This window comes from Macrotis lagotis, chromosome 7, assembly GCF_037893015.1.
Source record: "Macrotis lagotis isolate mMagLag1 chromosome 7, bilby.v1.9.chrom.fasta, whole genome shotgun sequence".
Classification (NCBI taxonomy): domain Eukaryota; kingdom Metazoa; phylum Chordata; class Mammalia; order Peramelemorphia; family Peramelidae; genus Macrotis; species Macrotis lagotis.
Window position 1 is genome coordinate 25,878,861 of NC_133664.1, and position 14,302 is coordinate 25,893,162.

The 14,302-nt window shown below is 36.3% G+C and overlaps 1 protein-coding gene across 13 annotated transcripts in view; it reads left to right on the top strand.

Annotated features, from left to right (window-relative positions):
* The window catches only part of SLC4A7 (solute carrier family 4 member 7), a 105,465-nt gene that overhangs the window by 3,113 nt on the left and 88,050 nt on the right, over window positions 1-14,302 (top strand). Inside the window, exon 1 of one of the 13 annotated variants that reach the window (XM_074195649.1) lies at window positions 8,612-13,726. The exons of the other annotated variants lie outside the window; for them this stretch is intronic. Coding sequence (XP_074051750.1) covers window positions 13,694-13,726 — 33 coding nt within the window. The 5' untranslated portion in view covers window positions 8,612-13,693. Of the gene's footprint in view, window positions 1-8,611; window positions 13,727-14,302 lie in introns of those variants that run through there. 13 annotated transcript variants of the gene reach the window in all.

Genomic DNA, 14,302 nt, shown 5'->3' on the forward strand with positions numbered 1-14,302 from the left:
CAGCCTTTTTCAACTTCAGACCATAAGAATTTCTCCCATGTTTGATGGTCTCCTGATCTACACTTACAGCTCCAAGAAACTTGCTCTTCTCTCCTTTTGTTCGCATAGAGGTATGCTGGAAATAACTGCTCCCTAGTTGATTTTATCTGAGGTGGGTTTTATTCTATTTTGAATTCATTGTTTCTGATAAGATGAATTAATGCCCTACATCATTCATTCTGTAAGTTAGAAATATTATAAAAATTAGTTTTATTTTACTAGGTTCCTTGAGGGAAAGGACCTTTTCTTGCACATAGTAGATAGATATTTGATGAACTGAATAAAGAATACTCTGAATCCTTGATCTCCTGGTTTGGAGAGTCTATATCCTAGTTAACTGTAAAGTTAACTCTTTGTACCTTCTCATCCTATGTCATTCTTGACCATTTCTTTCTGCAAATCTCCCCTTTAAGTATACCGGAGTCTTTTTCTTTTTTAAAAGACTAATTTGTGAGTATCAGTCTAGCACTAAGGCCTTCTGTCTACCTCTATTGCTCTAGTTGTATGGTTGACTTTTTTACATTTATATATTTGATGCTTCTTATGTCAGTTTTTATAATGTGTATAAAAATCAACACAGTCCTATCATTGCATTTCCATTATTTTGCTTGGAGTCATTACATTATTTATTGAATTTTGTTCTTCTTGATAGCAGTTTTTTCTTTCTTTCCAACTCTATTGATGCTTTGAGTCTTTTCTTGGCCACATCTTACCATTGGAAGTGATAATGCTTTTGAGGATGCCACTGTGTAATTTGAAGTTGTTTTTCTGTTAAAAGGTGGTTACCTCATCTTTGCAGTTGACTTGAAGAGTCAAAGCCATGGTTACTCTTTGCTCAGGTTGTAGTGATTTTTCTTTTTCTTCCCTTAAACATTTTGATATATAAAAAAACCAGAGGACAAAAGGTTACTACTTTTACAAAACTAGTTGGCATTCTTGGTAATTCTTATGAATGATGCATGTTGTTTGATGTTAGAAAACCCTGAAAAAATGATGTATTTGTCTGGCACATGAGCTATTAGCATGAGTCTTTCCTCTTCTTGGGTACTGCTCAAATTCATTGTGAGGATTTGCTTAATTTTAATAATTTAAAAGTTATTTAGAAAACTTGTTAAGAAAATGCTTCATCTTCTGTTCTGTGACTGGCAGACTCTTAATATTTTGTTGCTGTTTCAGGGCTGATCAGCACAGATGACTGAATCTCCTACTAATCTGTATTGTCATCAAGACACCACATCAAGGCAAAAGTTGCTGATACCCGTGTGTCAGTAGAGTGAACATCTGAATCATCTAATGTGCTTCACTTGGGAACTTTAAGAGCATTCGACTTTTGGAAATTATCATTTTGCAGATTACTGAAGTGCTGCCCCACTTGTTGTTTGAAGTCACTTTCTATCCATGGGTTTAGATCGGAGGGGTAGAGCGTTCAGAGTATGGGGAGGAGATGGAGGATGATATTACAAATGAGAGTTTCAGGTCTTTAGAAACAGGTGCTTATTTTTATTGAGTTTGAACATCTAAACTCTTATTTACCTTTAAAAAAGTTCATCAATGATCTTAAATTCTAAATTTAAAATTTTTGCCTATAATAGGAAATGTTTTTATAAATTTGAAACAGAAGGGTTCGTTGTGGGAGTCAACATTTTAAACAGTATTCTACTTTTGCAGGATAACCCATGTTATTGTCCTTATACATTTAATTAATATTGCTTCCCTCTTTTCAAGAATTTACAGTAAGACTAGGAATTAGAATAATAATATTAGTGGTTTCATGTGTATATTGCTTTATTTGACTTGATCCTTAGCTTTGGTAGTGGGTCACAGTGTCATGGAGCAGTGGCTGTGTGCATTCCTTATTACTGACCATTCTTTGGAAGTCTTTCAATACTTCACTATGGTCTACTCTAATGATTGAAATCTTCATTTTTGGAGAGAAAGGTTTTGTCTTAGACTCTGTTTCGGGCTGCTGGGCAGGGTTGGGGAGCAGAGGCCCAGTTCAAACCAAACAGAAGCTGAAAGTCTTTGAACTACAGGGCAAGGATTGGGGTGCGGTGCATGAAATAGAAACCAGGGCTAGTCCCCTAAGATGCTGATGTGATGCTAGAGACAATGATAGTGCCCAGAGCAAGCTTGCTGAAACCCAGGAGCCCAGTTGGGCTTAGGAAAAGATCTGGCTTGGAATTCCAGGTTGTGATTTTATGGGAACGTAGTCATAAAAGCTGGATTCTCCTTGAACTCCCCTGGGATCTCCTCTAGCTGAAGAGTTGCCTGCAGGCCTCATTATTGACCTTGCACTGTGGTGCTCTGGCTACTTCAGTGGGTAGGGCATTTTTTACCTTCCAGGGTTTCCTTGCTCTTCAGATCCTGAGTTACTCAAAAAAGGGCCTATTACTAATTCTGGGGGCTGAAGGTAGAAGGTTTAAGCCAACTTGGGTTAGAGCTTTGCCTCTGAATTTCAGTCCTGGGATTGTTGAAGGGGGGGGGTGATAACAGGTCCTGGGATGGGCAATCCTGGATAGCTCTGTTGGTAGGTAGGGCAGAGACCACTGAAATACAAAGGGGCATTTTTTTGATTTGGTTATTGGGGTTACTAGGATAACATGATTAATATCTAAATGTTGGGGAAAACCCCCAAAGTGAACATTATATAGAATTAAAAGATACCTAGATTATCTCATTTACCCTGCTAGTCTTTACAGAGGCTTTCTGGGTACTCTCAGTGTGATTCCCTTCACCCTTTGGTGTACTATGTCCCTCAACTCTCAAAGCTATCACTCACAACCCTGTCCAATGGATCAATCTTTAATAATTAGCCAATAGACACAAGTAGCATAAAACTAAGACACTTGTTCAGATGTCATTGTTAGAACCACAGTTACAAAAAATGACTATGTGCCCTTTCTCTTCCCCTGCTGTTTTCATGGTGCTCCTCAGCAAAAATGAATTTTCTTGGTAGGTTGCTCAATTGGGCTCCCTGGACCTGTTCTTCTGTATGCCTCAATTTCCCCCATTCAGGGCTGGCTTTCTTTGGATTTCAGCAGTGTCTCACCTCAGTCCCAAGTGCTGCTAGGTCCCTTCCTCTTTGGGGGTGGGGGTTCTTTTCTGGAGAAATATTTCTGCTAGGAGATCCTATGGCTGTTCTGCAATGGGGACAGACAGGTAGTTTTATCAATGCAAGGTTTCTTTCATTTCTAAGGTCTGGTTTATTTCTAAGATACTGGGACTAGGTACATTAACTGGAAAAAATTTATCTTCCATCAGTCTTTGAATCCTGTAGGAAACTAAGCTTTTTCATCAAGTTAATATTTTAAATAACCTTTTAATTCTAATAGACTAATAACGAATTGATTGATGCTATTTGTCAACTTAGTAAGTGATACAGCCTCTTAGTCTTGACCTAGCTTCTCTGTCAAAGTGATATTTCTAAAGTGTGAATGTGTAATATGTCGATTATGGGAAGAATGAATTTTACTTCCCTGTACTTTCTTTAATGTATGAGAAGGATGGTGACCATGAAATAAAATCACATAATTTCTTCTATCAGTAATGGGAACTTTTAGCCGACTGAATACTTCACGCTGAAAAAGACCACATTGATTAGATTAAATTGTTTTTGAGGTCCTTTTTTTGACCTTTCAGCTATAATAGGATAAAAGAAACTTTGTGTGTAATTATTGAATTTCATATTTTCATGAAACTGCATTGTCACAAAGTTTCTTGAATCTGGTGACAGAATAAGTGAAATTGGCAAGAATTGGAGACTTGTCTTAACATTTTCTGACAGTAATTGTTATGGTGAAAATGTGACAATTGTCCTCTAGATGGTGCTATTTCCCTTTTTTTTTTTTAAGAAATCAAAAAACGGTATTAAGATTGTTGGTGTTTTCTGTTCATATATCATTCCCCAATTGGTGGGCTTAGTTTCCTATATATAGTAGAAATGAGACCCTTATAGAGAAATTTGCTGCAAAGATTTTTTTTTCCTTCCAATTTTGTGGTTTTCTAATTTTGTTTTAATTTTTTTAAAAAGTCTTTCAAATTTGTTTTAAAATTTGTTTCATGGAGTCATTGATTTCTGTTTGGTATGCTACAATTTTCCACGGAGTCTGTTACTTGGGAAAAAGTTGGTTTTTTGTTTTGTATGGTAAGCTATTATATTTTCACTTTTAATCGAAACTATTTCATTGTTAAAATTTCTTTTAATTCATTCATTTCAAGGGAATGGAATGGGAAAAAAAATTCCCCTTTACTCTGTAGTTGTTATATAGTTTCTTATATTGTTATATAGTTTCCTATATAGTTTGGGTTTTTGGGTGTCTCTGAATCTAACAATTTTTTTGTCTTGCTTGGTCTTTTTTATTTACTCCTAACTTCAACCTTAGTTCCTGAACTGGGGCTTTGTGAAGGGAGGGTTAGGCTCTGCCCCCCTACTATAGTAAGGGTGGTCTGTTTGTTCTTGCCAGGGAACCTACCTGCCTTGACATCTGCTCTCAGGTTTAGACTCACACAGAGGGTCTTTGAAAAGGTTCAGAGCCCTTGATCTGGCCCATCCCTGGGATCTCAAAACCATGCAGAGGGCAGTGGTCCTGCGCTCTCCTAGTGAGAGTGTTGCTCCTTGCAGTGATGGACGCTCCATCCTGTGGTTTGCTGCCTCTGAAACAGGCTTGCAGGTGGTGTCTCTTCTTGGTACCTGGGGGACTTCTGGCACGTTCATTTATATTGACTCTTAATCCACAGGCAAGAAGGCCTGTTTTGTTGTGCAGTTCTGGGGTGTATGAAGTAACTTAATTGTAGTTTTTCATTGGATAGTTTGGTGTTATTTTTAGGCTTTTGCTTGAGTAGAGCTACATGGTTAGCTGGACTGCATGTCTGTTCCAGCAGCTATCTTGGCTAGAAGTCTTCCTTACCTCTTTATGTTGCCCATTCTGTCAGCGGTAGGATTCTACTCTTCGAATCTGGATCAATTTGTTTGTGGAAATTATCTTATTTATTTATGAAAGATCAGACTGACTGGTCTTTTGGACTGATTGATAAGAGGATGTTTGCCCTTCATCCTTCAGCGGTTGTGACATTTTTCTAATGTGTAATTTGGTATTGGAGACTTAATTGTATTTCTTTACTAAGTTTGTAATTTTAATTCTGCATTAGTTTAGGTATTAGTCCATATCATATCAATGAGACCGAAGACAACTTTTAGTTTTGAATTGATCTTTATACTAAGTACTTTCTTTGTGTGGAGGCAGCTTGTTGTAGCTAGCAGACCTGGAGTTAGAAAGGCCCGAGTTCGTGTCCCCTTTGCTACATGCTGGCTCTCTGGCCAACCCCTCAATGTGCTGGGTGATCAAAGACTTCCTATTGCAGAACAGGCAACCAACTACATTGGACAGAGGGGTTTTCTTGTGTCAGTGTTCAAAATGTTTGTTGCTGTAAATATAAATGTGACCCAAGTACAGGCTTCACATGACCCTCTCTAGGTATCCTCAATGGTTTAGCACTACTAGAATGAAAGAAGCCCACCCGGGCACTTCCCTTAAACTTACAGAGAGCAGGCAGTCTCCTCTTAAACATGCACAGGGTTGGAAGGACTGGTGATAAAAATGCAAAAACGCCCTAAGATAATACATAATATTAGTGACTTAGAGCATATTTACAAATAAGAAAATGGGGGATATTTAAAAAAAATACAAAATCCTACATTTTTAAATGGGGCAAAGGGTTGAGCAAAGTAAAATGAGTGATTTGTTCACCAGGTGGTGCTATGCTCAAACTTAACCCAGTAGTTTTTATCAAGTTCTCTCTAATGCTTGCTCAAGAAATAGCAGGATTTAAAGTTCAAATGGATCTCAGCTATCATTATTCCAACTCATAACTATAGCAGTTACTCCAGTCTCTGCTTAAAAACCTCCAGTGAAGGGGGAAATTCACCACTTCCTGGTCCATACCACTGGTTAATAGGTATTTTAACTGACCTTAAGCCTCAGTTTCCGTCATCAAAATTTCTACTGTTGAGTCTGCTTCTGCCCTTTGGTTAAGCAGAGCAGCACATTTAGTTCCTCTTCCATGTGACAGCTCTTCATATGCTTGAAGATGAATATTTTTATTGACTCTTGGTTTCTTCAGGATAGGAGCATCTCTCTCCTCTTATAACATAGACTTCATGCCTTCTGGACAGTTCTGTAGTTTATCAGTCACCTGAAACTGAACTGTCCAGAACTGAACATAACCTCCATTTGGGGTCTGATGAGAGCAGGGTATAGAGGGACTGTTGCTTCCGTATTTCTAGAAGTTAATTAATTCAGTCTAAGACTGCTTTAGCTCTTTAGTTGTTACATGCATTATATTGCTGAGTCAGATTGAGTTCCCCCTCTGAATCTTTGCTACTGTAAACATAATCTGGTTTATAATAATTCATAATTCATCTGGTCTTTATATTGTAGGATATCAACTAAAACCCCTCCACCATCTAGTTTGCCTTTCACTTTTTGTTCCATAACTTAACAGTGTTCTTTTTGAATGGTATTCAGAACTAAATACACTAATCCAGAGAGCATCCTACCAAGACACAGGGTAATTCACCTCTTATTTTTCAAGTAGCTAACATTTGCAAGGCAAATGAGGTTAAGTGACTTGCCCAAGGCCATATAGCTAGGTAATTATTAAGTGACTGAGGCTGGATTTGAACTCAGGTACTCCTGACTCCAGGGCCAGTTCTCTATCCACTGTGCCACCTAGCCACCCCAAGTAGCAAGAACTTAAAAAAAGTCAGTTTTATTTTTATTTTCACTTCCAACTTCTCTTCTTTCCTCTCTCCACTAACCATTAAGACAAGTCCTACAATATTCATTATGCATATGAAGTCATGCAAAACATTTTTAATTAGTCATGTCCTGCTTTTGAAAAACTGCCTGTTCATATCCTTTGACCATTTATCAATTGAAGAATGACATGTATATTAGTCATGTTCTGAAATAAGAAAAAAATGATTCAGAGTGTTCTCAGTACATCATTCTCTATCTGGAGGGGGGGGGATAGCATTTTTCATTATGAGTCCTTTGGAATTGTGGTGGATCATTGTTTTGATGAGAATTACTAAGTCTTTCAGAGTTAGCTATTTTTTACATCATTGTTGCTACTGTGTAAATTGTTCTTCTAGTTCTGTTCACCTAAGTTTACAACAGATGTTCATGTAGATCGTCCCAGGTTTTCCAGAAACTCCCCTTTATCATTTCTTCTAATGTAATATTGTTTCATCATATTCATCTCATTTTCCACTTCTTTATCACCTCAGCAAATAAATATTTTTGTGTATATTGGTTCTTTCCCTTTTTCTTTTAGTATTAATATTATTGAGCTATGCAGAATTTTATAGCTTTTGGGATATAGTTCCAAACTGATTTCTAGAGTCATTGGACTAGTAGTTCACAGGTCTAGTTAGTGCATCAGCATATACCCCTATTTCCTCATTTCCCTTCTGCATTTGTCATTTTCCTTTTCTGTCATTTTAACCAATCTGATGAGTGGGAAAGGGACCTCCAGAGTTTTAATGTAGATTTCTCTAGTTATTAGTAATTTAGAACATTTTTCATTGATAGGTTGATTTCTTCCTCTGAAAACTCCCCGCTCATATGCTTTGAACATTTATCAATTGGGAAATGCTTGCTGCAAAATTCCTCCCTACCTCTTCTCTTCTAATTTTAACTGTGTTCATTATATCTGTGAAAAAATTTTTAATTTTATCTCCTGTGAACTGCTCTATCTCATATTTGGTCATGAACTCTTTCTTCCCCATTCATAGATTTGATCGGTAAATTCTTCCATTTCTCTAATTTGCTTATATCACCCATTATGTCTAAATCATATTGATGGGAGATGTTGACTTGTGTCTAATCTCTGCCAGATTTTTCCATCTGTTTTCCAGTTTTTCCAGTTTTTGTGTGTTCTTGCCACAGTAACTCAGATCTTTGGGTTCATCAAACACTAGATTTGTGTGCACATTTGCTTCTGAATATTGTGTGCCTTATATATTTCATTGAACAACCACTCTTTTTTATCCTACACTAGGTTGTTTTGATGATTATCACTTTGTAATATAGTGTGTGGTCTAGTATTATTAGAAACTCTTCCTTTACATTTTTTCACTAATTTCCTTCGTATTTTTGATCTCTTATTCCTCCTGATTAATTTTATTTTCTGACTCTATAAAATTATACTTTGGTAGCAGATTCATTTAGTCATATTGTCATTTTTAGGCCTATGCAGCAGTAATGAATCCTCCTTTATTTGTGTGAAGCCTGTCCCTAGGTCTGGATGGATTTATAAGCAAATTCTACCAAATATTTGAAGAAAAATTAATCTAAGACTGTAGAACTTATCTAAAAAACAAGAGGTAAGGAAGGAGTTCTACAAGATTACTTTTGTGGCACAAATGTGCCTTTTATACTTAACAAAGGAAGAACAAAAATAGAGAAGGGAAAACTGTAGACCAAGTTCTTTTATTAATCTGTTGATAATATATATATATATATATATATATATATATATATATTTTTTTTTTTTTTTTTTTTTTTAGATTTTTCAAGGCAATGGGGTTAAGTGGCTTGCCCAAGGCCACACAGCTAGGTAATTATTAAGTGTCTGAGGTCGGATTTGAACCCAGGTACTCCTGACTCCAAGGCTGGTGCTGTGTCCACTGCGCCACCTAGCCGCCCCTGATAATATTTTCATAATTTTCTCACATTACTCTAATTTCTTTTCCCAGTTTTTCCTCTTCCATTTTTATTTGATTTTAAAAATGATTTCTTTGTTCTTTTTAAAACAATTTCTTTAGTTCTTCCAGGAATTTTTTTTGTGTGTGTGTGTGGGGTGGTGTTCAGTCTTCCTTTTTTCTTTGAGGCTTTGCTTGTAGATGTTTTAAAGTCATTATCCTCTGAGTTTGTATCTTGAGATTCCTTGTCACCATAGTAGCATAAGTTCTTTTTTTGTGTGCTCATTTTTCTAGCCAATTTTTTTTTTTTACTTTGAACTTTATCTTCGAGTTGGGCTCTGTTCAGCAATTCATATGAAGATGACTAAGTTTGTTCTAAATTTGATTATAAATCTGAAATATGATGTGTCAAATCAAAAAAGTAATAAAAATGTAATCTGAATTGATAATTCTTTTCTCTGGAACAGGGACTGGGAACCTCTAGTGCACAGACCATAGAAGGCTCTCAGATTGGTCTGGCATTGCCAAAGCAACCACAGGCAGGACTCAAAATTCAGTAAACCCAGGACCTGTTTAGGGGTGAAAACTGGTCTTGTTATCTTTTCTCAGCAGTCAGTAAGCATTTATTAAGTACCTGCTGCATGCCAGGATACAAAGAAAGAAAAAACTGAAGAAGTTCCCATTCTAATGGGGAAACTGCTTCTTGTTCCAGGAGGTGGAATCTTAACTGGATCTTGAAGAAAGCCAGGAACAAGCCCTTAGTCTTGGGCACTTAATAATAGTATGTTATTTTACTTTAGTGAAGATGAGTAGGGAGAGCATTTTTGGCTTTGTTTAGTGAGAATGCTAGGAGATTGGAGATGGAGCACTATATGCAAGGAATTTGGTGTTTGATGGTTGAGAATGGGGATTAAAGTAAAAGAAACTGGAAAGATAGGAAGGAAAGGCCAGATTGTGAAGGATTTTATTTTTTACTTTTTACATTTTTTTTTTTTTTTTTTTTTTTTAGTTTTGGCAAGGCAATGGGGTTTAAGTGGCTTACCCAAGGCCACACAGCTAGGTAATTAAGTGTCTGAAGCCAGATTTGAACTCAGGTACTCCTGACTCCAGGGCTGGTACTCTATCCACTGTGCCACCTAGCCGCCCCCTTTTTAAAATTTTTTATTTACGGCGTTGGGGTTAATGACTTGCCCAGGGTCACACAGCTAGGCAGTTATTAAGTGTCTGAAGTCAGATTTAAACTCAGGTCCACCTGACTCCAGGGCCAGTGCCCTGTTCACTGTACCACTTAGCAGCCCCTGTAGAGGGCTTTAAATGTCAAGAAGGGGATCTTCCTTTTGATTCTGGATGTGATAGAGAGTTACTGGGGTTTATGGAGTAAGGGGAGGGTTGGTCAGACCCATTCTTGAGAAAAGTCATTATTAAATCTATGAGTGGAGAATGTTTGAGGTTTGAAGTGGGGAGAGACTGGAGGCAGGGAGACCAATCAGAACACTATGGAAATAGTCCAGATATGACTATTAAAGAGGGTGACTCAGTGAGAGGAGGATATATAGAAATATTAGACATGACAAGGTTTAGCTGTAGATTGGAAATGTGGTGAGTGCAAGAGGAATTGAGGAGAAGTGAATGGAGAAAAGAATGTAAAAGACTAAGACTAGGGAAAAGATAATTATGGGTTCCTTTGGACCCGGTAAGCTTAGCTGCCTATGAGACTTGTAGTTCATTTTGAACAAAAGTCATCCACACAGGCTAGCTGACCATGGGCCTTGCTGCTACTGCTGCTTTTGTTTCTTCCCTCCTGGACTAGAATTATACAGCCTTGACTTCCAGGATTCCCTGTCCTTAGTTCCTGGAAAGTTCAGTGGCTCATCTTTGGAGCTTTCTTCCTGAGGAGAGGCATCTCTGCAGAGGAGGTGATCTTGAGTGTAAGCTTGACTAGTCTTGGATCTAGCTGGCTCCAGACCAAACAGCCGTGTCCCACAGCCATCTTGTCAGCTGCCCTGACATCCCATGCTCCCTCCTCTCATCTTGCAGCTGTTCCTCTGGATGCAGTCATCTGATGAGTCTAGGAATGGGTTTGTGGCCCTGTGACTCTCCGTCCTCACCAGCCTTTGTGGGGCTGAGTCTAAGCGGAGGATAGTCTCTTTCAGTTGTGTTCTTTAACTCTACCTGGCAGGTAGGAAGTGCTGAATCCTTTTTTAATTTTGTAATTCAATTATGTTCACTCATTTGAGTAGGAGAACTGAGAATCCAAGTGTTCTCTCCATATAGGAGCACTTAGCTTTGAACTTCCTGACCATAGACTGTATCCTGTGGATCATAAAGTAGGAAGGTCTTGTGAGGTGTCTAAGGAAGGATATATAATTGTTTCAGTGAGTTCTTTCACCCCAGATTGGCATGGAGGCTTAGGAAGGGATAAAAAAGCATGCCATTCCAGTCAAGAATCAATGGAGTCATGGCTAAGATTGGAAATGTTTTGTATGCTTTTACAATATAATGAATGGTATCATTTTGCTTGCCTTCTCAGTGGATGGGGAGGGGACAGAGGGGGAAAAATTTTGGAACTTAAAAAAAAGAGTTAGTGGTGTTATCCTTTTACTTGCAGGAAAGCCTTTCTTTAAAAAAATCTATTCCAAGTTAGGAGTATTCCCATATTGTATGAAGAATGTCGTCTTACTAATTAGTTGTTTTTTTCCCAGTTGCAGTTTAACACAACTGATTGTATGTGAGTTTATTTTAAGCAATTAAAATTACATTTTGACAAAACACAAGTATGGAAAATATATCTTTATGAAATTTGAGGATATTAAATGACAACCTGTAATTATTAAAAATGATTGTAGGCTTTTTAGCATAAAGTCTAAGGTCTATTCCTTGATTATCAAATCCCTGACCTTCTGAAGCCATTTTAAATGAGTTTTGTTCTATATCTGTAGAAGAGTAATGATTAGGAGATGAAGGGAACTTGAATAACTACTTTTGTAATCGTCAGAGACAATATAGCAACTGTCTTGAAAAATGTTTATGTGCCTTAATCCCCCCCCGTCACTATTGTGATTTTTTTTAAATTAAAAATCTGTTGTAAATTCTTTATTATAATAGATTGTGGTGTTTCAGAACCATCCTTGGTATAAATTAGCAAATGCTTGGTTTCATTCTATTTAAACAAGCTTATATTTGTCTTTCATTGGTGGAAAATATGTAGTTGTAAAATATTAATAAGAATTTAAGTATATGTTCTTAGAGTTTTCTGTGCATTTAAAATGTAGTGGTAATAGATTTTTTTATAGTGAATCAAATGACATTTAAATTTAGGAAATTCGTATTTAAATTGCTTTTTAGTCAGCTTTTCCCATTTGTTTTAATCCTCTAAATCAAAGTATGTAAGTCATAGGACTTATTTGTAAGCCTTTACAAGTTGATGTTTAGTTTCTGTGGCAAAATCTCTTAAGCCATTAAAGATCCCATGTGAAGGCCTTCCTGGGCTTCCCAAGCTCATATGTTGGTGCACAAAGGAAAACATGAAATTATTGCCTGAAAGAGGTGGTTTGAAAAGTTTTCTAGGAATTTTAGGCTATAATAGAAGTTGGCATTTCAGTTGATTATTACATTTGCAACTGCTGTTATGTAAATCTTGATTCTGGATTGAAAGTCTTCAGTATTTCATGTTTAGTCATTAAATGTCCTACTTTTCTTCATGATTGTAGCATATGCCCTTTTAAAAATACACAGTATCGAAGATTAATGAAATAAAAAGATACTTTTAGGCATTTTGGTTCTTGGAGAAGTTGAAGTTGTAAATGTTTTTACTTTTGTACATGAAGGTCATAGATATATTTGTCTCTTGTCAAAATTGTTAGGGTTGTGAGTAGAGTACTGAAAGGTAAAATAAACAGTGAATTATGCTTTGTGCCAATTTAAATTCACTTTAAAGCAGCATTTCTATTTTTATTCACTGAATGCATTTTATTGGTGAATATTACTACAAGATTGTCCAGTAACAAGTAGTTAATTTGTAGAATTAAAAAAAAATTTGCTTTAAAAAAAATAAAGCGTGAGGGGTGGCTAGGTGGTGCAGTAGATAGAGCACTGGCTCTGGAATCAGGAGTACCTGAGTTCAAATCCGGCCTCAGACACTTAATAATTACCTAGCTGTGTGGCCTTGGGCAAGCCACTTAAACCCATTTGCCTTGCAAAAACCTAAAAAAAAATAGGAAAAAAATAAAGCATGCATTGGTTAGTAGTTTCCATAAGGATGCAATATCAGCAATGAATTTATACCCAAAATATACTTCTTGTAAGTTGTTCTAATTTTAACATTTTCTGTGAATTATGCTTGATGTTTATTTTTGTCTACTCAATTATTTTTTATAGAAAATTACTTCCGTAGACTAATGCATACTCAGCTGGTATTGCAAGGTCCTGAATAGAAAGGTGATTCTTAATATTACAATGATTGTTAATTGTCAGTTTAAATAAACTTTTCAAATAAAAAGTCAGTTTTTCATACTATATACCCTGTTGAAATGGTCTAAATATATTTGGTTTATTTTTGGAAAGGGAAACCTAAACTACACTGACTTAATCTCATAAATGATTCCCTTAAAATTATTCAATCTTTGAATTGTTTTATGTTAATACTTTAGAAAAATTTAAGCAGAAACTACAGTGTCAACATTCTTTTTTGTTATTTTGAGTTGGAATTGAAGAAAGGCAAGTGTTTTGCTATATCGCTTATTCTCTGACACTGTGTGTATTATAGTTATTGGCTTGGGAGATTAAGGAGCCTTAGAAGAAAGTGATTGGCTGTAGAATAAAGAGCAACTTAGTAGTATTCATCTCTAAAGCCAAGTGACCTCAATCAGACATGTACTTGGAGCCTCTGGGATATTCAGGATACTCACTACATTACAGTATTAAAAGCAAGGACAATTCTTAAACCTTACTATGGAGAGGGTCTACCTGGAAAAGAAGCAATCTGTACGTACATGGCTTGGGAGGGGCTCTTGATATGGTTTTCCCCTTCTCTTTTCTAAACATATCTTTGAATGTTTCATGGTAAAATATGAAGAAAAAGTCAGAGCTATCAGTACTGACCCAGAATAGTTTCATACTTTGTGTCCTTGGCTGTGCAACTGATCTCCAGGAAAATGAATAAATCTTCTATCTAGTGAGCATTGTTTGTAGTATCTTTATTAGACTGTAAAATTAATAAGGACTAATTAGAACTTGGATGACAATTGTTCTTATTTCTTTGTCCAAATTGGTACAGAAAAGATGAAATTAAAAAAAAATGAATTTGTGATAGGGATGATGTTTTGAATTGTTTTGTTAAACTTAGTTTTGTGATCTTGTAAGGTGCTGAAAGGACAGTGTTTGGTATATTAAAATTTAATCAACTTATTTTGATGAAAATAATAACTGTCAAATTTTATTTTTTAAAATAAGACATATGCTAGTTTAGAGCCTTACTATTTCCTCATTTTAGTTAGTCTTACACTGCTCTCACTTGTTACTTGTCTAAGGTTGACTACAAAAGTGTTTAGTTGTTATGGA